Genomic DNA, 25,013 nt, shown 5'->3' on the forward strand with positions numbered 1-25,013 from the left:
GAGCCTTAAAACTTTAAATAATATAGGTTCTTTCAAGACAAAACTGTACACGTGGCTGATTAATAAAATAATTACTCTATATCTGTCTTTATCACTACATAGTATAAAAACAAAGTCGCTTTTTTTGTCCTTATGTGCCCATGTATTCTTTACTCTTTAAGAACTACGCAACCAATTTTAAGGGTTTTTTTTTAATAGATAGAATGATTCAAGAGGCAGGTTTATGTGTATAATAACAGCTAATAACAATTAACTACTCCATACTAAGGCGTGCGAAGCCACGGGCAAAAGCTAGTACATTATAATTTAAAAAATATATATTAAACGTGGAGCTGTGCGTTCAATATTTGTATGCCAATTTGTGGCTAATACGTGATAAACTTCCATCTTTCTGTAAGAACAAATAAAGATATATTATTATAATTTATTTATACATAGATATACTATATTCATTTATTATATTTTTATCGCAATGAAAGCAAATAATAAGTTAAGAAACATTGCTATGTAAAAAGTGCCAGGCGTCTAAAAATAAGGATTTAAAAACGAATACAAATAAAACACAGCAATATTCAGCGGTTTAAGTAAAGTGACTTCTGTCATTTCTATGGAACAGTATTATTCAAATCGGAAAGCGGAGAAAATGTCCAATAAAAATGCAAAGAGATCTACCTATTCTTTCTTCGAGCTAACTGAATCGCTGTTTTAAAGATGTGCTCGCAGTTTTCGCGACTTATCAACAAAATACAACAACGACTTAAAAACAGAGATTCATGTTACAGATGAACCTAAATTATTCAGCAAATTTTCCGGATTCAACACGACACTTCAATGCAAAATTGTTTGAGTAAAACATAAAAGAAAAACAATTGAAAGAAAAATGTAGAAAGTCCAACAGTTTAAATTAAAGGTAATGAAGGCTACTTTTATAGTAAAGAAGAGTAATTATAGTTGATATTAATTATAACAGATTAGATTTGAGATCATTCCAGAGATCTACATTTTACATGTATTATTTTACCTGACATTAAATGCAACATTAACATTAAAATGAAGGAAAAATACATTTCGCGTAAAGTATCGACGTACCTTCTGTAAGTGCTTACAATTTTCACTTATTTCAACAATTGAATCTGACTTCAAGTGCTTTCGTAATTGCAGTCAATAAGGCCTTAATTCATAAGTACAGCGTGAGTAAAAATTATTTCAGCAATTATTTAGCGCCTTTCTTCCTCATTTACATTTATTCGTGTTCGTAAATTTAAATTTTAAAGGATTATGAAGATTTTATTTGTTTTTGAATATTGTTTTTTTTATAATTTAGATTACAATAATTTGTGATGATTGATAGAAATTAGATTACTGCGTCATATTGAAGAAACAGTATCTAAAAAAAACAAATTTCACTAGGGGTTGAAATATTTTTTTAAATAACTTAAATATTACCATGCTGCGTCCTATTCAAGAATAGTAGTAAAAAAGAAAAAAATAATTTCAACTCGTAGGTCCCACCGAGATTTGAACTCGGATCGTTGGATTCAGAGTCCAAAGTGCTAACCATTACACCATGGGACCTCTTGCATATAGTGTCAAAATAGCGGTATAAAAGCAGTAATCGGAGTTAGTACGCATGACTTACAACTTTATCTCTTTCACACATCCGTGCTATTTCACGATTGTTATTGATAACCTCGCCATACAAACAAAAATAGCACTTGTTGCGTTAATACAAGAGGGAGTTTGGCGTTCCTTTATTGTTTGAAACTACACATAGTGGAACGTATTGCATTATTTTGCCAAAGTTAATAGGTTTTTAATCCCTTTGGAGTTTTACAGTGATTGTGTGAGTATTATATTGCTTCCAAATAATAATTGGAATAAAATAGTTGACATTTGTTTACTTAATTGTATTTCAAACGAAAACGATTTTTTACAATGAAATAATCACAATGTATTTTATAAATCGATTTTATGGATGATGCAATGAATACATTTCCATGGTAATGGTTTTATTTATAGATGCTTTTTAAACTGGTTTATATCATGAAATCATGTGCTCGATGAAGTTGTTGTTTGTTAGTTTACTTTCAACCGACTTCCAAAAAAATGTCCTCATTTTTTTTCACTGTATTTTTGTTGTTGTTGTTGTTTTTGTTACAGAACTCGTCTGGGTGAACCGATTTTGATGATTCTCATTTCGTTTAAAAGCAGATGCCTTCCGTGTAGTCTCATTTAAAATTACTTTAATAACTGTGTAAATTATAGACTGATTCAGAAGTGGAAATTTTAGGGTTGTATTTCTAAAAATCAACTTGAGAATGCTATCAACATTTAAAGCGAGAGGCAGTGTCAGCTGAGATCTCAGATTGCCATCTCATCTACCCCACTCAACTTTCAATTAATTCATTCACTAGATTTATTGTACTGTATTTATTTTTTTATGCCATAACTGGGCAATGAGCTGCCGGTGGTAAACGATCACCACCGCCCATAAATATTCGTAATGGTACTGCTTCTGCGAATGCGCTTTCCGCTTTAAAGAGGAAACTGGTAAGGAAAGGATTGACTGGAAAGAAGGAATGGGCTAGTAAGGGTGAGGAAAAGGAAACGATCCTCCGACTTAGATGACTTAGATGTCGGAGTCAAGTAGATAGGGCTTTCTGTTGGCCCTGTCAAATGGAAATTTGTTTTTTCTGTCACAGTTTAATAGTATCCATCAGTGTAATAGTATCCATCAGTTTAATAGTATACCATCAGTGGTAGCATGTCAGCAGAGATCATGGCTAACAAAAGAGATGACCCAGACTTAAATAAATAATGTATGATTTAGCCATTCCATTGAATATGGCTATTAAGGCTTGTAGAAAAAGCTTACATAAGTAAGCTTATTAAGTTTTAGATCTTTTTTTAAAAAAATAGTGATTTTATATTTGTTTCCTTTTTTCGCCTTATTTTATAATAATTTATTTCAGTTATTATATTTTATAATTATTTCCTACTAATATATATATATATATATAACATTTAGTATAAATACCAATTTGCTTTTAAAATATCTATAAGTAAGTTTGTATGTTTATATAATGTATGCATGTATGTTTATTTCTTCTAACTGGCACTCCAACAAGGGGCTACTGAAAATCAGCGCTGCGCATTACGCGTAGCACATGCTGAGTAGTGAGGGCTTGCTATAAAGTGATATAGCAGTACTTAGCGCGGGAAAGTGGCACTAGACAATCTATATAGTCACTTCTCTATCTATATAGTCGATCTCTGTCACTTTCCCACAATGGAATTATTACTACTTTCAGAAGCCACCTTAACCTTTTTGGTTACGTTATTTAGTTGAAATACTAGATTACTTTACTATTGTCATGACAGGTATTTCAATCGAATTCAAAACATGGCCATTCTAACTATTTAAGCTTCGAGCGCTAACCGCACAATGCCCCCTTCAAATCCATTGAAAATATACCAAAGCATTTAAAATGAATCCAAACTCAAACCATCAATTGGGCACGCCAATTTAGCTGGGCGTGTCAGTTCGGTGTAACAAAACACAGAACGCAAAACTAATTATGTACAAAACGTCGACTGCCGCTTTGTCGCTCCTCGCCACAAATTGATTGCTACCAGTAGAGCAATTGAATTGCGCGCTATTAATTCAAACGGTTAATCACGCTATTACACCGTAACGAGCAATCGACTGCGATAATGCTCGATATATTGAGTTAATTTCTTAAGAACTTGGGATTTCGTGAGCATGATGATGATACGCTGCTTTGAAAGTGGAGGATTAGTGACATTTAGAGGATTATGAACATAATTATAAAAAAAAATATGTGTGAAAAGGTTTCATATTAAAAAGGATTTTAAAGGCTTTGAAATGTTAATTCATTTTTAGCGGTAAGTAATCAGAGTACGTTATAACAAAAAGATCTAAATTTTTGTCGTTAAAAATACAAGGGCAGTTGGGTAAATAAGTTGTAATTGTTCATGTTATTATTGTTCGTAATGCATAAAGATGACATGATTTAAAAAATGGTTGCTACTCCCGCCCTATGTGCCTTAACTATTTATTTAGAAAAAAATCACTCGCGTAAATGCTCAATGACTTAAAATCTTTGATCCATCGAAAATCTAAGGCCACGAATGTGAGAAAGCCTAGACACAGATTAAAACAGAGTAGGCCAGCATATTCACAAAGAGCGCGATTTTTTATGTCATAATGGGCAACTGACCTGGTGAAGATGGTAAGCGATTACGATGATAGGGCCGCTGAGAATGAATCCACTTTTTAGGGGTAAAGGATTGACGACTTATATAAAAGAATGTACTGAGAAGAATAAAAAAAGATACAGGAATTGATATCTCAACATTTTGGAAACATTACGCAACAGTGTGACGGTCGCTTGTTTAATTCGAGCAAATATCCACGGAGTACTTAGTTTCTAAAGTTGTATGTTGGACCAGATGTAATTTATGTTTTATACGAGATCGTGTAGTGCCGGCTTAATCATTCGGAAACGGCTCGGGGAGTCTCACGGTAAACAAACAAATGAGTTGTAGATTTATCTAAATATTACGAGAAATGTTTGATTTTTTTGTTTACTGATCGATTTAAAAAAAATGTATTTTAATATAAGACAACGATGTGTTTATGGAATAATATTTTTTATATGTCATTGCTACAGAGACGGCATTTCAACCACGCGAGCGGAGCCTTGTGCGAAAAGATAATATTTATTTTATTTATTTATTTATTTTATACTTTATTGCACACAAACATTTACAAAAAAGACATATATGAAACAAAAACAAAAGAGACATTATGCACAAATGGCGGCCTTATCGCTAGGTAGCGATCTCTTCCAGACTACCATATAACATAAAAATTATTATATTTATATTTACATCAACGGACTTAAAAATATTAAGTGTTTATGTGTTTGTTACCACAGAACTTTTGACGAGATGCACTGATTTTGATGATTCTTTTATCATTGAAAACTGTTAGCTCCCATGTGGTCATTCAAATTTGCTCTAGTTCTATCAATTTAAAGGCTAGGTATAGTTATTATAAAAAAATTATTCAGTTCACGGTCCTATCGTCATTCAAATCCATACAATCATGCCATTGCGTAAAAAGAATTGAAAAGTGCATTACAATGAATAATGGAAATAAAAACACGTATTAAACAAAGTTTAGAAACTAAACGAACTTATTCTTTCAGTTCAACTATTTCGAATGGTCTCGCAGAACTGAAGTTCAAAAGAACCGTTCAATGCAGTCTTATCTTAACAGGGAGGGAATTGGCAATTTATCTTTTATCGTGTGATTTTCTATGGACATCACACTTATATGTATGTACGGTTATGTTTATATAAATTGTTATTTATTTACTATCGTTCTTTATAATGAAAACCCATTTTTTATTATGTCTAAGAGTTGTGTTTAATTAGTAGCCTTTTGAACGTTTTAAAGATGAATAGCTTGTTCATTACATAGAAAATAGCGTAATATATAGCTATAATATGTATAATTTAGATGTGAATAGAATAAAGAAAGTATATTAAATGTATAGAAATAATTAATGTAATTAAATAATGTACATCTATTTTTCTCAGTAATATATAATTTGGGTTTATTATCTGTCTTTATATTCAGATAATTGTAACAATTTGATGAGAACGACGTAAAACTGTAAAAATATATATTTTTGACGTAAGAATATTACAATCCATTACACGAATTAAGGCGAAGAAACACTTCTTTTATTCAAAACCACGAAGCCGCGCCTGCAAACACCCTAATCAATTCTTTAAAACTTTTAACACCGTACCTGAATATAATGATGCAATTATACAGTCTGAACTCGCCAACATTATACCAACTGCATAGCGTGGGATTTGTTAAATCTTATTATTATCTAAGTATACCGTACAAGATTTTGGGTATGAGCACAAAACTCAAGCGGTGGTTTAACTTTTCTTGGATTTAAGTTTGTTTGAAGGTACTAAGTATATGTCTTTCAATTTATAACAGCAGTTGTAGATAAAAAACTAATGCACTCCACTAACGTTTCCTTCTACTTACAAGACTACTACTTCCAGTAGTCCAGCAGATCTCTACCACTTCTTTCTACGTTCTACCATCTAAGCTTTACTCTATTTATGTAGTTAGTATTTATACTGTTATAAATGCAGTTTGTAGTGTGAATGAATAAGTAATCTGAGAGAACTTATCTCGATAAAATCACCTGAATTGGATTAGTTGTTTATTGATGAGATTCGTTTTGGTCGCGAAAAATAAATTTTTAGCGCGCTAAATTATAGCCTAGTACATATTACCAAAGTACCGTTACAAGTAAAACGCCAACGCCGATGGAATATTTTAATTTAAATGAAAATTAATCTCGACTTATGATGTATAATGTGTATTCAGCTGAAATCAGGGTCTATTAGACCTTTCGCCTTCGTGAAAAGAAAAAACCTACTAAGTGCTTTTATTACAAAGTAGATTTGGCAAGAGCAGACTATCCGCTAGTGAATCATTTCATACTAGGGTGGAGTTGATAGGGCTGCCAAAAGAATGAATATTAATTGAATACAAATAATGTTTACACTACATACATGTATCATTTGGTAAACTTAAACTCTTCTTCTAAGGGATCAGTCATATTTCGTATTATTGTATGAAAATATCTATACAAGATTCGAAAGATGTATGATAAATAGTTTAAGAAAAAGCTCTTACTTTTTTACAAATATTTTTTATAGTTGGAAATAATTGTATACATCAGAAATTCAATATGACGTGTGAAAATTGTGTTCATTTCTTGATCAATAAATATTTGGTGTACCCGTAAGTAGGCATTTAAGTATGCTTAAATTTAGTAGTCCTACTTAAATAGTTTCAAACATCGTATTACAAGTTACAACTCCAATATCAATTATAGCCAGACAAACTTAAACTTTACTCCATACCCCGAAGCCAGAGAGCGATGAATGATAAAACTCAAAGTTAGCAGCCCTATCAAGAGCGGCTAAAACCGGTTGAAACCGGTGGGATCCGGTTATTAAGAGGCCGAATTATGGCTGGATATTTCCAGCCGGCTAGTCGTGAATTTAACTTGACTACGTTTGAAACTGAATGTTTAGCTTGGCACGTCTGTTCTTTGAATATGAAATACGGTATTACAGTTTTACATAGTGCTTTTATGCAATCCGTGTGCTTGTTTTAAATTTCGCCTTTTGTTCAGTTTAATTTTAACGTTGAGCCTTGAGCCCGAAACTCAACTAGATCACTTAATCTGTGTTTTAAGTTGCGGGGAGTGATGAATTTGTAGTATTTTAAGAGGAGAGTAGTTAGTATTATTTAGGTAATTAGTTTTTCTTACAGCTTTATTTTACGTTTCGTAACTAAATGTAGGAGTTTCGTTCGTTTTAAAAAACATGTAATTTTATCACTTTAGCCGTTATATATAAATAATCTCTATTATAAATTTAACCTAGATTGGATTAGCCGGTTTTGCATGAAAAGTAATCGATCCTCTAAAATTTTTGTACACTTGTATTAATATAAACAGCAGGGCTGCTACCTGAAACTTATGCAATCACATATTCACATTGTTGTACTCTTCAATCTTTTGAATCTGAAACAAAGCAAGGGTATATACCTAGCTAGTGTATATAGAACAATTCATAGTAAATTAATCTCTGAGACGCTCCGAGTGAGCGAAGCTTGTTACACTTAACTCTCACGACGCTACGGTGGGGGATTAAATCGCTCAAAGAACAAATTAAAAACGTCTGTAATCAGAACTGTAATATTGTAGAGGTATATAGGGGCTAGTTATTGCTTGCTACGTTGTTTCTCTTCTAATTATGAACACTGCTAGCCTGATTTTAGTATATATCTAAGCCAGGTCACCTTTATAATAAAGTAACTGGTGTATTAAATAAAAAGTTTTTGGAGGCAACCCTAATTGCTTTTCTAAGTGAAGGTCTCGTCAAAATCAATTTTGGAAATAAGCCGCTACCAGAAGGGGACAAGCGAATAATTTATTAGCAATTACACATGTCTCTTTTCAACCGACATGCCCAAAAACGAGAGAGGTTCTCAATTCGACTGTATGCTGTTTTTTCTTGTTACTCGATCACTACACGCGTTTTTTTAGCGATTGGCCTGATTATTCTGAAACTCTTATTATTTGGTCTCATTTTAGAATCTATAGTGGTGCTTCCCCGCCAGGGACTCTGGTAACGGTTTAACAGAATTTAATAAACGTGCATAATTTCATAAACACTTATAAAAGTTTTAATTTTGACATTTATAAAAATTTTCCAGGATAAAAAAATTGTATTATACGGTCGTCTTAAAATATTATTGCTCTAAGCACACAAGTACGTAGAACTAACAAAATCCCGACTCACAATATCGGATTACGCAAATTTTCTGCAGGACTATCTCAGGATTTCGCTTAATAATTTTCCCTCTAGACTCTAAGCAAGTCTAGATTTCTAAAGGAAGCTCCGACGGGAATCTTTTATCGTAATTTAAGAATTTCTATTTAGATCCGACATGGAAATTGTACGTTTAGAGTCTGGTTTAAAAACTATTTTATTTTGTATAAATAGTTCTATTTAACTGTTAAGTTTTAGTTTTAATAATAATATAATACGACAGGTATGTTTTTAATTAGAAGGTTATTTTTACATAACGAATACTACTACATTAATAAACTTAATCCACAAAATTATCTTGTATGCAAAACAAAATAATTTTTTTTTAGTTTTATAGCATTCAAAAGCTTCAAAAGCAAAAAAATTCGATCACAAGGCGGAATTTGAACCCGAATTTGAGTTTGACGGGATCACGGGTGGCCGAGAAGCTTGGCGTTGCCATGTTTCGGCGAATGCGGGTTCGAATCCCGAGTCGTGTTTTTTTTAATTCCTTAAACATTTCTCAAATTTAAAGGACCTAATAAACACATTCAAATATTTTCATACGTTTATTATATAATGCTTGTAATAACATTTAATACCATCATTAAGAGCTGTCTTCAAAACGTTTTGCTTATAACCGATCTAAACTCGTGTGTATACGTGAAACACGCCAAAATAACTGCAACAATTCGATAGCAAAACAGCGCCCAAAATTATGCATTCCTAGCCTATTTACCTAGGCATTACAGCATTCAACCGCATACTGAAATTACTAACGTAGGCTATTATATCACGAAATACCAAGCGGAACCTATTTCAGCATTGATAAAGTGACCGAAATTGCACTTTGCTGTATCGTAAATTATACATCAGTGGAACAACAAGGTCTACCTGCTATGGTGAATAGAAAATGGCGGATCTTTTTCCTTATTACATTAATATTCCTTTTTACAATAATAATAAAATTCCTTATTACAATAATATTAAAATAATAATAACCGACGAATATACCTTTCAGAGACAGAAAAACAATATTATTAATATTTCTTCTAGGAATGTCCTGTAGCTAGGGGCAATTTCGGTCAATCATCACTTCCGAGGTAACTTGTACAAATTTTAAGATAAAGGTTTCATTACACATGGTCAGCTGCAGCTCTGTTGATTCAGCAGCGGACCTTGGAGGTACGTATACTTAAAAAGCAGCAGAGATGAGAGAGATGACAAAACCGGTGTGAGGAAACCGGCATGTCCAAGAATCAAGTTCGACGACATGTGACATCTGCCTACGCGTACTTGACCAGCGTGGTGGATTATGGCCTGAACCTTCATGGGAGGCTTGTCTTCCAGTAGCGGGGATATATATGCTGATGATGATGATGATGATTCAATACTATATTGCTTTTACAAGGCGCCTAGAGCTTAATTTATAGAGGTACATGCAGATTAAATTATCCAACCCAGGGTTTATGCGGCCCACCAACGATAAATAATTCGTATTTTAATACAAACTAATTGTGTTTCCGAATCACTCGCCATAAATATTAAAAACACTAAAACTTCCAACCATTCTCGCATTTTACATGCTATTGTTTTAGTGCAATTCGTGAAACGATATTTTAAAGTTAATTGCGTTTACAGCATTTTAAAAATTAAAAAGTATGAATATACGGGAATACAAGTTTCTTAAAATTACATTCTAGAAGAATAATGGAATAGAAGAATAGAAAAAACAAGTCAGTCTAAACTATATAATAACACAGATAACATATTACTGACAATAGATACAAAAATATAGGTACTTTTTAGCATATCATTCAATTTTTCAATGTAGATATTTATAACTTATATTATGTGTTCTAGTTATGCTATTATTTTATTTGACAGATGCATACATATATTCAAGAAAACACAAAAGAACAAAGATTTTTAATCATTTAGGCGGAGAATTTCTAATGAATATTCTTAATCTGTAGTGTTAAATAAACATTTAACTTCTCTCACTTCAGCCTATCCCCGTCCACTGGTGGACGTAGACCTCTCCCAGAGCACGCCACTTCTCTCTTTCTTCAGCATACCGCAGCCATCCTATGCCAGCCACTTTCTTCAAGTCATCTGTCTATCGCGCTGTAGAGTCGTCAATACGTTTGCCTTGACGTGGTCTCCATTCGAGCGCATGCCGACTCCATCGACAATCCGTTGTCCTACACACATGGCCAGCCCATCGCCACTTCAACTTGCTAATTTTGCGAGCTATGCCGGTTACTTTATTTCTTTTTTTTATTTTTTTATTAAAGATAGGCAGACGTTTGCCCGCAGTCCCAAGATTGTTTGAAGAAGTTCCCTGATGGGAATTGGGAAGCGGAGACGGCGGCAGGGAATTCCACTCTTTGGCAGTTTGCACTAAAAAGGACGACGCAAAGCGTGCTGTGCGAGCATTCGGTATTTGCACTAAGTATGGATGGTATCCCGCCGTGCGCCTGGATGTATGTCTTTGCCGAATAATCTCGATCTCTCTCTCTCGTAAATTTTATCAGACAAAGAAACTCCTAACATAGTTCGCTCCATAGCTCGCAAATAAGGCACATGTAATAGACCATTCCTCACACATTCTTAATAAACAGACAGACATCAATAACTACTAAATCTCGTTTAGAACTATTAATATTGAGAAATGAAGGAATAACGTGCTAGTAAGCAACATCGGTCGAGTACGGATGCCGATATCAAATATTTGTTGGTCTAGCCGCGTAAATTGCCCGACACGAACTAGTATGGACATTCTATGATGATTAATTTTATATACGACTAGCTGCACCCGGCAAACGCTGTTCTGCCTTACTCTGATTATTTAGGGGGATGAAAAATAGATGTTGTCCGATTCTCATAGATACCGGATAAGCACAAAAAATTTCATCAAAATCCGTCAAGCCGTTTCGGAGGAGTATGGCAACGAAAACTGTGACACGAGAATTTTATATATTAGAAGATGTAGCGACACGTTTCTCTCCATCGCACAAGGGAAATGTTTGTTCTACAGAGGATATATACAACTTGCCAACATCATTCAATTAAAACCTTACTGGCCGGACAGTCGTGTAGTCTGGTCGAGGGTTCTTCCTTTTATGGTGGAGGAAATTCATTCTTTCTTCCTTCACACAAAGAGATCGCTGAGTAGCAATAAGGCGGAAGGCCGACTCATGTACGATATATCATTGAGTCATTACTTTGTATAAGGTTTACTTTCTGTTTTGCTACAATAAAGTATTTTTTTTTAATAATAATAAATGTTTTTAATAGATTTAATTTATACACATGTTCATTCGTATTACTTTGTAAATTGTAGTATCGAAATAGATTTTACTACTTAATTCAAATTCAAATAGATAAAAATAAAATAAAATAAGTTTGTACGTAAGACTTTGATAAGCCACTTAGTACGTAAACGCAAAGATTCGTCGTGTAAATAAAAACTAATTGACATGACTTTCTCAATTTTATATTCAAACCACTGCATGTAAATTTGTTAAACATGATTAAACACCGTGATTATGGCCCAAGATATCTAGAATAATGAAAAACATGACCTTTATAGGTAATGTTGTTATTTTTCTACACATTACATATGCTGTTATTTTTATCACATGTCCTTTACCTTTCATATTATAATTTCAGTCATATGAAGTATTTATTTCTTTAGAGACACAAGAACAAAGGTAATTTTATATACGTGATATATGGAAATTTCATGAAATAGCTTATAAAAATATTTTTTTGTACACTTTTATTCTTTATTTTTTGTATCATAGTGTAATAAACATAACAACACAAAAGCAGTATATCATTTTTCCAAATTCTATCGTTTACATCCATATTTTATAACAAATAATTATCTCATATTTTGTTCTTAAATGACGCATCCGCACGTTTCCATCGCCACAGTATTGGTAAAATGTAAAACTGTAGCTGCAGCGCGAAGTCTAAATGTTTCATAGCTCTGTGGCCGGAGAATTTTTACGTATTTACTCGTACGAGCTGACAGTGCAACTGCAAGGAAGCAATACTTTGAAATATGTATGCGGCGTACGATAGAAATGGTTCTGGTATTCTATTTCACCAAAATATCGCGAAAAAGTTTCGTGAGGCTTAACGTGAGTCGTGTTTTTACAGACTACGGCCGGTTCGAATATGGAATTAGAATAACGTTCAAATATGGCAGAAGAAATTCGAAAAGCGTATTCGAAAATCGAACGACGTTCATTAGTTAAATTCTTTTTTTAGGGCTGATTCGATTCAGGCAGTGATTTGAATTTTTTTTTTTATGTCAAATGGTATCTATCCACTCGCGAGTGAGTATTATTATAATGATAGTAATTCGTTTTTACGTATTTTATAGATAAAACTATTCCTTTCTACAAAAAAAAAAAAACATCTAAATGACAACAATTTCTTATCAAACACAAAACGTAACATGTGAATCATTTGAAAATCCAGAGAGTTATTAGAAAATTAAAAAAAACACATCATCATCATCATCAATCCATCTGTGTTCCCACTGCTGGGACACAGGCCTCCTATGAGGGTTCAGGCCATAATACACCACGCTGGCCAAGTGCGGGTTGGCAGATGTCACAACGTCGAACTTTTGATTCTTGGATATGCCGGTTTCCTCACGATGTTTTCCTTCACCGTTTTAAGCAGTGGTGATGCTATCCACATGTGCAGATAAATTGAAAAATCAATTTATTTCCTGCCCGCTCCCCCAGTCTCGAACCCGGACTTATCGATTTTGAAGTCCGAGGTTCTCACCACTATGCCACCACTGCTTTAAAAAAAACACACACACTGTTTAATTCTACTATAATCTCAAAGGGGCAATGAAACGAGAAATTGTTCCAAATTAATCTATAAAAAACACTGCTTCATCAAAAACAAATTTAATACATCACATTAGCCATTCGCAATCAACAAAGGGTTCAAAACGGAAACATTTCTTTACATTACAGGAAATAATGAAATTATGGAGCTCAAAATTCGGATTTACTAATTCTTGTGATTCTCTTTATTTTGTACAATGTATTTGGTTAGGCCCCTCGCGGTTACCATTTGAAAGAGTATTCGCCCAATTTGGGGCGAAATTGCTTGATTTCGGAGTTTGCTTTTTAAAATACACAATGAAATAATTTATCAATTATTAATTAACGAAAGGGGCCATTTACCCAGGCCCTTTGATCTTTGATCCTCAATAATAAAGGTCAATATTATAATAAACAATTGGTTGATAGACGACGCGAGAATTAGTTCCGATTCAAAATATTATGAAGTCTTCCATTTAACACGTTTTTACTAACTTATAGAATGAAATATACCTAATAATATATTCGTTGCTATCTCAGTAAGCTATCGCGTCACTCAATGATAGCATAACTTTTTATATAACAAAGGAAAAGCACTAGAAAGCGAGGAATAACATATCTTTCACATTTGTATAAACGTAGATTCCTTTCTGTAATACGCGAGATTATCCCGTTTTTATTTCGTATGATATTCCTTATTCGCTTCCGTTGTTGGCACGAAGTGGTACAATTTCATTATTTTACAGTTCCCAGCGTTTCATGTAGCCAATACAGTATTTGATTATATATTTTATAGTGGGCATACATAACAATCGTTGTTTTTTTTAACTATATTAAGACATCGTGTACCTATTTTTTTAATTAAAAAACTAAGTTGTTGCAAATATCAAATTTTAAGATTGTTCCACTCAGTTCCTCAATTAACTTCAAGCATTAAGTTATTAAAAAAATTAAACTTCGATATTAAATTTGCAAGACATCTTACATTCTCTATTACGAGAGTGCAAAAGCAAAACAATATAATATGAACTATTCATGTTCAGGATTTTTCAACACAGCACTCGATTCGCGACATCTTTAATCAAAGGATCTAGATTCAAGTAATTCTTATCATTCTGTAGTCAATTATCATTATAATGCATTGAAAGCATTTCAAAACACTCCAACACTTTGTGCAGTTGTACCTCTTAACGTACGTATTTAATCCATATAATACAAATAATTCGCAGTAAAAGTCATTTATTTTGAAATCTACAATACTAAAGAAGATTCAATGAAAACTCCAGTAAAAATTACAAAGGAAATTCTTTCATAACAGCAGCTACTGAAAAATATAAAATGAAACATAAAACAGTATCGCAATTTCATGAAATACTGTAGTTGAAATGACTTAATTCATGTATATTAAGTTTGCAATTGAAATAACATAAATAGTGAAACGAAATGTATTTAATGAAACAGCCGCCATCACAAATTTGCATAACACCAAAACAAAACCTCCTAAATTAAAACGGAATCCGTTTTAAAATTATGCAAACGGTTTCTACGAAAGGTCGAAATTATAATTTTTACAAGCGAGATCAAACACAGCCATGTTTTACTTTTGAAGGCTTAACGAAGGCTTAATAATAAAATATTGTTAAAAAAGCTTTGCCGTTTGTACAGTTGCATCATTTGTTTTGAACAAAACTTTTAATTGAAGCGAACATGTGCACTTTACGAATGGCTCTTTTGTTTTTTCATTTTTATACGTGTACCGTTTTTTGAAACAAACGTTACTGACCCTAGATAAAACTTCAATGGTTTATGACTTTACAACATTGTTTACTGTTTAAATATGAATTTAAAGTACGTATATTGCAGATAGTGTATTATAATTACAAAGAGATAAAAAGTGTATTTTGGAGAATGTAATTAGCATTTATGATTCACAAGAATTCTTTGAACAATCATTTTATACAAAATATATTATATATTTTATATATGACAAACATGGTATTATGTTATCTCTGTTATCAAACAAACCAGCAATGTATGTGTGATCTTATTAATTGCCTAAATAAAATACAGAATATTATATTTACTCGAAGTTAAATTCTTTCAATCAACACTCAAACAATCTCGTTCTGCCAGATTTGCAGAAAATTCATTGATTTCGTCCTTTACCCGAAAACTGATGGAATGTAGTTCTAGAAAATAATTTGCATATAAAAACGGTGCAAAGATGCATTTTTCATCAGCTACTCAAACAGTGCTAGCTAAGTGAAGCCTTTTTAAGGGTCCACAGAGGAATTGTAGAAGCTTTCAGCTTAATTCAGATGCATTGGGTTGGTTTCACAGAGTGTTCGTTGTCAGCTAGCAGTAGTGTTCCTTTGATGCTTCCTCGCTTTCAACCACATGGTTTCAACATTGCTCCATTTGTTTATATATTTAATGAAGAGTTTTTGCAATGTTCTCTAAATTTTACAGCTCATTAAGTAAAGCAAACTTTATGATTTTTTACTAAAACCTATAGAAGAACAAATTGATTATTGTTGTTATAAATTTATATTAACATCAACCCATAGAATACTTAATAGTACTAACGATCTGAATACGCCATACTGTTTTGTGGAGTAACAAATTAATGTAGCTAACTGATGAACGATTAACATAATTTAACCGTTGCATGTATAAACATATGGAGCAGAAGTACATTGGGTAAAATATGCCAGATAGAAATAAAATAAATTTAATGTACGTAATTAGGATTTTTAACAAAACTTATAGAAGTCACAATCGAATAGAGAAGTTTTCAATTGTATTTTGTCGTGTTAATTACGCGAGTATTATACATTTAGAAATTAAAGACTTTTTAACCCGACGTTTCGAACACTTTACAGCGAGCACGGTCACGGGGAGTCTCCCCATGCCAATCACAGGGAGCTAAAAAATAACTATACATTATTTGTATAATTTCTAAAAGTTTTAAATTGGTATAATACCAATTACCAATCGACACTACACCATCCATACAAGTTCTTACCATCTATTAGTATTTTTATAGCCAATGTTTGAAATTTAAATAATAAAATAGTTCCGACGTAAGAAATGCAAAGTGAAGCTACGATATAATAAGGAACCTACAGAATTCCCCACTGAATTTTTCTATCAACTTCATTTACATTGTGTTTACTTAGGTGATGCTTGTGCGCGCAGTCTTGTTCAAGATTAATATTTTGAATTGTTAACGAAACATCGTCCTAGTTACGGCGTCGTTTGATGTACGTATTGTTTATGACAAATTGGACTTATTGTTCCATATAACATATAGTTCTTTAGTGGGGTATTGGACAAAGGAAATCTGTTTCACTGATCGAATGTCATTTCATATGTGTACGTGATTAACCTCAAGAGGTAAATCACTACATTATTTTTATTAATATTACAAGTAACCGAGACGTTTTTTGTTTGTCTTCACTGGTATGGAACTCAGGGCCCTACAGGTCTACCCTCACACGTAATCTCTAATGACTTAACTGAAATAAAATATAATATAATAAATAAATGAAGGTTACTTCTCTACTTTTTATATTATTCGTGCCTAAAACTTATTGCTACAACATATAAGCAAAAATGCTATATACCTTACTTTAGACTTGAGTAAAATTCTCATTTTATCACGTTAAAATTCAAAAAGCTCTCTCATATTTTAATATAAAGTGCTGTCAGTTAAAACAACTTCTTACGATCCCATCAAGATACAGAACGAATCAGATAGAAATAATTCGGAAAGCTTTAAGGCATAACAACAAAAAAGGGTCGGGATTTATCTAAAGTTACAATTTAAAAGCATACGAAAGGAAACCTCTTGTTTTACTGCTCTATAAAACTTGCATACATTAACCTTTGAACTGTTTTTCTTAAAAGCCGTCTTCTAGCTCTTCTTTTACCCTTGGTTTGTTTACAAGATATCATGTAAAATCCGCCGCGTGTTTTGCTTTAATATCGAGTTTATGTCAAACTGTTTCATACTTTTATACTATCGCAAATAAAAATGTATTAGTAATTACATGACATTGCAATTATAATCTTCAAAGACGAAATGTTAAGTAATATATTTTATCTATATTCGCAACCTCATCTTGGTTTCTATCTTCGTTCTAAGATCCTCTTAAATCAGGCCCGCCCTTTCGGCATTGAAACGGAACACACATATCTTTTCAACAATTTCTTAAACGTCGTATCATCATAAAAAAACTAAATTAAAACAATGGCAACTTATTAAGATGACTTTTAAAATTAATGTTTAAGGGCAATTAGATTGAATATTATCAATAACGCTATGAATCCTTTTTTTTCTAACAATATACGAAAACGCAAAGTAAACTTTTCAATCGTAACGGAGCAAAAGGTTAGAACCTGCTTCAAAGAAAGAGGTTTACGTAGTCTCGCTTACATTGTAGGCAGAGCGAGTTACTAATGCATGACGACGCGTCCACTACATGACTGTATTTGCGAGTACATTGTTTACCTTCCGAGTTGGAATAACTTCTGCTGTATTTTGACGTGTTGTTCCTACTATGTTGTTTGAAAGCTTTTTGAAGTGCTTGGATTCCGCACGAAAAGTATGATCATGGAGAAACGAATGCATTTTGCATTTAAAACGTCGGAAGATTATCGAAATTTTATTGATTGTCTATAATGTGGTAAATTTATAATATTTGTTTGATTGAATTTGTGAGTTTTGTTTTACCTTTGTTTTTACCTACGTATAAACATTCTATCTGGAAAACATCAGTGCATTATCTATTAAAAAAACAATACGCTGTATTATATGACCATTGAGTTTACATTTTTTACAGTATTAAAACCGAATTAACGGTCTGCAAATGCCACAAAAGCCTGTAAAATGCCTATTACTTTTAGTTTTTTCACAAAAACATGTAACCACAATGAGTTTGCACCAATTTGCAATGCCGTCGAAAAAATAATAGCTGGAGCTTACATCTGCTACCATTTGGCCGCGGCGCCAAATATTTTTTGTTATTTACTATTGTAACTCTAGTGTTTACAATTTTTAAAAAGCCTGTGAAAATCTACAACAATCAACAGTCATTTTGACCGAGTTTTTTAGTTTAGTCTGTAGCTTTCGAGTACACGGTCTTACATTAATTAAGGTTTCATTTCAATTTTATGGTCACTTAAATATTATGCACTGTTATAAAAACAATAACGAACTGCTTCAAAATATTCATTTTCTTCTAAAAAAAATCCCTCAAAATATTCAAATTAGGTTTCCTTTCCTCTCATAATTATAGATTTGATTATAACACTGACTATTTGTCAGGAATTAATTAAGATTTCGTTTATTCACTTACGCATAAATCCTATATGAAATGAGAAGGTTAAAGTTGTCAAAGATAATACGCAAAATAAGTTTATGAGAAAATCTAAAAGGAAAATAGTGAAATGAAGGAAAAATGCCCTAGAGATATAAAAGGAGATAAAATTTTGGTATCGGCATCCTACACTTAAGATTTAATTAGCCATAAAACGAAAAGCATGCACGGAGAGTTGGAGTCGACTACGGTAAAGTTGACTATCAAAATGGACCACAATACGTTCTTTGTGATCTTGTATTACACGCTTCGCTGAATCTTAACCCTATTACTGATCTGTGCTCAAAACTTGTGTGCTGCGTACACGCTGCTGGCGATGGAGGGAGCGATTTATACACACATTTTTTGTTAAATTAACAAAAACTAACAAAAACTAAACTAAATTAACAAAAACAAAAACACATAATGAGTTGAATAATTCAATAATTTAAAATAGCTCGATAACTTTATAGCATAATAATAAACGGCTTACTCCTTTGTTCTGCTGTCCGGAGTTTAGCTAATATAAAATAACAAATTATACTATTCTATTTATGTTGTGCACCAATGCATGTTTGTTAATATTGAAATAAGAGTACTTATACTGAATAATACATTAATAAATAATATATAATATATAATAGTCTCGTTCCATACTTCAATTAAATGAAAAGTGACTCGCTCCTCCCGGCAATATAGCCGCTATATTCTAAAGACTCGGGAGTGAAGAATTCTCGCGCCTGGTAGAAATTGCCTGAAACTGATGCTCGGATTTCACAATATTGAGAATACCGCGAATTGTTTACACAGGCATCTTGTACTGTTTAGTAGCGCGAAAATATGCACTTAACTCCAGTTAATTCAGCGAAACTTAGGAAAGCTGTTTTGGCTGGTTTTCTTTATTTATTGAAGGGATAATGATCACTTGATGCAGTATCTTTATATATGGTTGTAAGTTCTTTATCTTTGTAATGTTTTTTTTATACTATTTTATCTTGAATCCCTCAGTATCGTTAAAGAAAGTTAAAGAAAGTACGGTTTTAAATATATCAGAATACAATATCACCGAGTTCCGATCGAAACATTTGACTGTAAATCATTATAAAGAAAAATAATGCACATTCAGATACATCTTTATTATAAATCAGAGTCAAGAATAAAAGCCAAATCTGTGTTATATACTTATATTTACAATACTATACATTATTTGTGTAATTTTATTAACAAATACATAAATAATAATTTTTTCGATTCATCAGTGTTATATACAGAATTTCATAAAGATATAGATGACTGTATCTTTATACATGATATATATGAAAATTATAGGGAGGGTTTAGTATTGAATCTTGGAGAGTCCTTGGAGAAGGCTGACCTTGGTTGCTGCAGCAGCACTGGTGGGGTTATTTCCGTTGGCTACTAAGCGCAAGAACTGAAAAAAAATCAGTGATATGAGTAAGACATTTTGAGATAAAATAAAAGTCTATTATTAGACAACCTAAAATTTAAATGCTGTTACACATTTTTTTGCAAAATAAATATATTTTTCGTGTCACATTGTAAGTCCGTGATGGACTCCTAAACTTTTCAACCGAATTTAATCAAATTTACACACCATGTGCAATTTGATTCAACTTATAAAACAATCCTATAAAATAATAAGATCCAACTTATATTATATCAATTACGATAAATTGCCCGGGCGGAGCCGTGGTATACAGCTAGTATACATATAAGCGTTTATTTTATCATCATTTTTTTGTCTATTATACCTGTATATTATATGCGACCTCATTGTTTTGTGTTTGTTAAACAAACGAGTCAGACTAGAAAAGCGGGAAGCGTGTTCGCATAGGCCATAGGCAGTGCCTCTGTGAAGGTTCATGGGCGGTGTGATCGCCTACCATCAGGCGAACCACCAGCTCACATAAAAGAAAAACACGTACCTGACTCAGCTGGGGTGCAGCTAACTGCGACAGCTGAGTGACGTAGGGGATGTTGGCCGCGGTGATGGCGGCGGCGAGGTTGTTGCTGCGAACGTTGAACGCCTTGTACATGCGTCTGGCCACACAGTACTCTTCGTTCAGGAGGCTACGCAGAAAACAAAAATATTTATATATTTTATAATAAACTTGTTAATAAGTAGAATAAATCCCTGCTACCGTTTGTCCCTTCTTCACGCTTATACCACTGAATCGATTTCGTTGAAATTTGTTACAAAGATTTTTTCATAGTTGTTGATCTGAGAAAGGAAATAGAATAGTTTCTGTCCTGGAAATCTCTCGGTAACTGTCCCACATCACACAAAATATTTTATTTTTTCAAAAAAGTTGAATTTTGCACAGATTTTGTATATCTTGTTTGTTTCTTAGAACACAACTAGATGAAGTAGGAGTGGAGACTAAGAATTGTCCACTTATCTGTGAAAATTGAATTAATCATAACTTAATTACGAATGAAAATGTGTTTTAAAATATATTAAATAGGAAGGCACTTTATAAGAAAAGGGGAACGTAAATGCCAAAAGCATAGATTTTGAGGAAATAATATAAAAATTAACTCACGCGCTTTGAGCTGGTGAGGCACTGTTCATGATAGCATCCCATGTCTCTTCGAATTGGTAAGTTCTACCTCCTCCGAGGCAGCTTCCGCGAGGACCGACCTGAATTCATTATAATTAAATAACAGCTGAAATGTATGAACCTACATGCACCGCACACGCTGATATCTAGACCTTATTATTCAGCTTTCATCACCGACGGTCACACTAACAAGCCTTATAACGGTAAATTTAACCTTTACTTCTTTAACAATATAAAGAACAAATGATAAATTACCTCATACATTTATGACCACTTCACTTACTAAAGTCTATAATTCATAGCTATGGTTCATTTTAATAGTAACTTCACCTTATAATCAACTAAAAGAGATGTAATAGCGTATAAAATACAAAATAACAGCGCTATTAAAACGTATATTTATCACGTGCACGATCGCTAGAACCTATGACAATATTGCATCTATTGTGAAAGGCTTCTTCATCCATTACGTGGGACAATCAATTATTCACATCCATTTATAACAATAACCTCCGGATCCCAATGGAGATGATAGATGCATTCTATACAGTGTATTGTGATTTGTGCGCGTCATGTTCCGTCCTATTTCTGATACAATGTACCACCGGGGAATTTGTTGTTAATTTGTATGGAATTTATGGGGAATGTTGTGGAAGCGGTGCAGTTTTAGTTCATGTGGGATCTCGATGACTGTTTTGATGCGAATACAGTCAAATGAATTGAGAGTTTTGTTATGTTTAAAACGTTGATATAATTTTGTGAAAGGGTTGCTATGTCATATATTATTAACGAAGTCACAAAAAGATTTATTTGTATCATCATGATCATCAACCATATATGTTCCCACTGCTGGGACACGGGCCTCCTTTGAGGGTTCAGGCCATAATCCGCCACGCTGGCTAAGTGCGGGTTGGCAGATGTCACATGTCGTCGAACTTTTGATTCTAGGACATGCCGGTTTCCTCACGATGTTTTCCTTCACCGTTTTAAGCAGTAGTGATGTTATCCACATTGCATATAAATTGAAAAATCAATTTACTTCCTTCACGCTCGCTCGGTCTCGAACCCCGACTTATCAATTTTGAAGTCCGAGGTTCTTACCACTGACCCACCACTGCTTTTTCTTTTTTTATTTATTTGTATAGATATTAATATTTTATACACTTATCTTTACTGCTTATATAAATCTGATAAGTGTTTGTTGTTTGAATGCGCTAATATTACAGGAATATCAGACCCCTAGTTTTCATTCGAAATATCGACAGTGATTATTATATTAAAGACCTCTGTAAATGGTCTTGATAAAATTTCTAAATTTTAAGGAAAAATAATGACATAATAGTAAAAGTCATAGTAATAGAGACGTCAGAACTTTTGTTTTATCTTTTCAAAATTTGACAAAGGCAATTTTAATTCCATCCTACATATGACGTCATATCATGATTTTACGCATTCGCTTATATTAATTACATTAACTTGTTTTTCGCTTTTGAGTGGGTTGAAGTAAATTTATGTAAGAAATAATTATTCGTTTTAATATATTTCCTATTGTAAACAATAGCAAAATAAAGAAATGGTTTGTTCTTTCATTGTTCTATCAAATATTAAACTGATATGAGTTGTGATTTGTTTTTACATTGCTTTTTAAGAAGCGTTGCAATCATTAAGGGATGACATACAAAAGAATTAGTTTACTCACGGAGTAACGGACGGCGTTAGGGTTGACGATCAATTGGGAGATAGTGTCGATGTGGTTGGAAAGACGTTCCACGAAGTTTACCAAAGCTGGGATGAGGCCGGCGTTGTTGCCTGAGCTTGAAGCGTAAGCGAAGGCGTTGATAAGCTGGAATTTATTGAAACATTAGACAAATATTACGTAGGTAACCTAAGAGAGACATATTTTGTTTTTAGTAAACATTTTTTAAAAAACATTTTTTTTTTGATAATTTGTAATATTACAATACCTTTATGTTTATATTAAAAGAAAAGAAAAAAAATTAGAAAACATGCTTTCCTACAACACAAGAACCTTTCAATTACATTAACTTAAATAATAATATGCATGGCAATCGGCAAAGACTCAGGTATACTGTCAGACTTCAATACCCGAACAGCACTGAATTCTATCGAATTGTATGTATATACAATGTATATTAAACTGACAACCTTCTTCGCTTATGAGATTTTGACCAAAATCCCTTACAGCTGTATTAAATGTCACGAAAACTCACTCCAGCAGCTTCACAGGAGTCCCCAGGGATGCCATTAGCGAGTTCTCCCAGAGCAGCAACAGCCTGGATGAGGGCTGATGACTGGCTGACAGAGTCAGCGCTGTTGCCAAGGTCAGCAAGGATCTGGATCAACATTTGAGCGTAGAGAGGCATGTCAGCGCCATCTAGGTACTCGAAGGGTCCGGTGATGACATAACTGTGTTGGAAATGAGAGAAATTATTATTATATTGTTATTCTAGCGTCGCACGCATTAATTCGGAGCAGTTTAAAAGCTATTTTCATACATATAAACCTTCTTCTTGAATCAAACTATCTATAAAAAAAAAACCCCATCAAAATTCATCGCGTAGTAAAGATTTAAGCATACATAGGGACAGAAAAAGCGACTTTGTTTTATACTATGTAGTGATTGTTATTATTAATTACATTACAATAGATATAAGCCGATGCCGAACTATTAAATTAATTTTATAATCATTAAATATGTATGTATCTCATCAGTATCTTTTGGGTAGAAAAAATCTCGAATTTGGTGAACACTCACCTTGGTACATCTAAAAAATAAATAAAACATATATGTTGAAATAAGGAAGACAAACAGAAAAAGCTAATAAAGCATATAAAAATTTATTGGTTCATTAAATTCTTCTGTATTTTATTATGTATATACACAGGTAATTGCGGCCGAAAAGCTCTGCGGTCTATATATTATTAGGCATATTCAAAAACGTTTATTTCTAAAACACATGTTAGCATGAAAATCGCTGAAAACCCACGTGACCCCGCTCTTCTCGATGCTTCGATTTCTGCAATAATAAACACTTTTTAAGTCACCTGTTAACAGCGTTTCCATTGTCGGGTGCGGAGGACAGTTCGTTGGTGGAGTAGAAAGTTACTCCAGCTATGGAAGGGGCGGCGAATGCGCTCTGAAACCAGTTAAAATGATTGATTTGAAGCTTAGGTTTTAATTGTACTAGATCAACCCATCTCCACCCAGGTAATGTTATATTTATAGTTTTATCAGATTTTAATCATCTTTTATCCTTCTCCAAGCGGAGACCTATCCAACGAACTCAAAATTATTAAAATCCAGCCAGCCGTTCTTGAGTTACAAGTGGTAAAACCTCCTTTTATACCTACTTATATAAATATATATGAGATCAAATAAAAGCTCATATATTAGGTAATCATCATTAGCTTTTGTGGACACTTTGTAATATCGATATAGACCTGGATATAACGCATAATATGCACCCTGTATAAAAACGCGTTAGATTTGCTCAAAACTCAGAATTTTTTTAATATTTTTTGCATATATTTTGTCCGGAATATTACATCCAGACATGGATTTTGTGGAATGCTATAACCATTTGAGATCGTAACAATTCCTTTTAGTAATAAATATACTATTGCAATTAATATTGAAGCTGTTATTAAACCAGTTTATAATTAAAACATGCTATAATACTATACTTAGTCTGGCCATAAATACTGTTACACTTAATTATAAAAAAATATTACATTTGAATTTCGAATCT

At 32.9% G+C, this 25,013-nt stretch overlaps 1 protein-coding gene and 1 non-coding gene across 2 annotated transcripts in view; both read right to left on the reverse strand.

Moving 5' to 3' along the window:
* Positions 1 to 1,503: 1,503 nt before the first annotated feature.
* Positions 1,504 to 1,575, reverse strand: Trnaq-cug. Its single transcript has one exon. It is a non-coding gene; the product is annotated as a tRNA-Gln (tRNA).
* An 18,267-nt stretch (positions 1,576 to 19,842) lies between these two features.
* Positions 19,843 to 25,013, reverse strand: part of LOC119837253 (fibroin light chain-like) — an 8,128-nt gene continuing 2,957 nt past the window's right edge. The window contains exons 2-7 of the mRNA XM_038362770.1: positions 24,310 to 24,401; positions 23,475 to 23,670; positions 22,943 to 23,086; positions 21,226 to 21,323; positions 20,608 to 20,752; positions 19,843 to 20,093 (exon numbers count right to left, since the gene is read on the reverse strand). Of these exons, the coding sequence (XP_038218698.1) occupies positions 19,998 to 20,093; positions 20,608 to 20,752; positions 21,226 to 21,323; positions 22,943 to 23,086; positions 23,475 to 23,670; positions 24,310 to 24,401 (771 nt within the window). The 3' untranslated portion in view covers positions 19,843 to 19,997. The remainder of the gene's footprint in view (positions 20,094 to 20,607; positions 20,753 to 21,225; positions 21,324 to 22,942; positions 23,087 to 23,474; positions 23,671 to 24,309; positions 24,402 to 25,013) is intronic.

This window comes from Zerene cesonia, chromosome 27 (assembly GCF_012273895.1).
Source record: "Zerene cesonia ecotype Mississippi chromosome 27, Zerene_cesonia_1.1, whole genome shotgun sequence".
NCBI lineage: Eukaryota > Metazoa > Arthropoda > Insecta > Lepidoptera > Pieridae > Zerene > Zerene cesonia.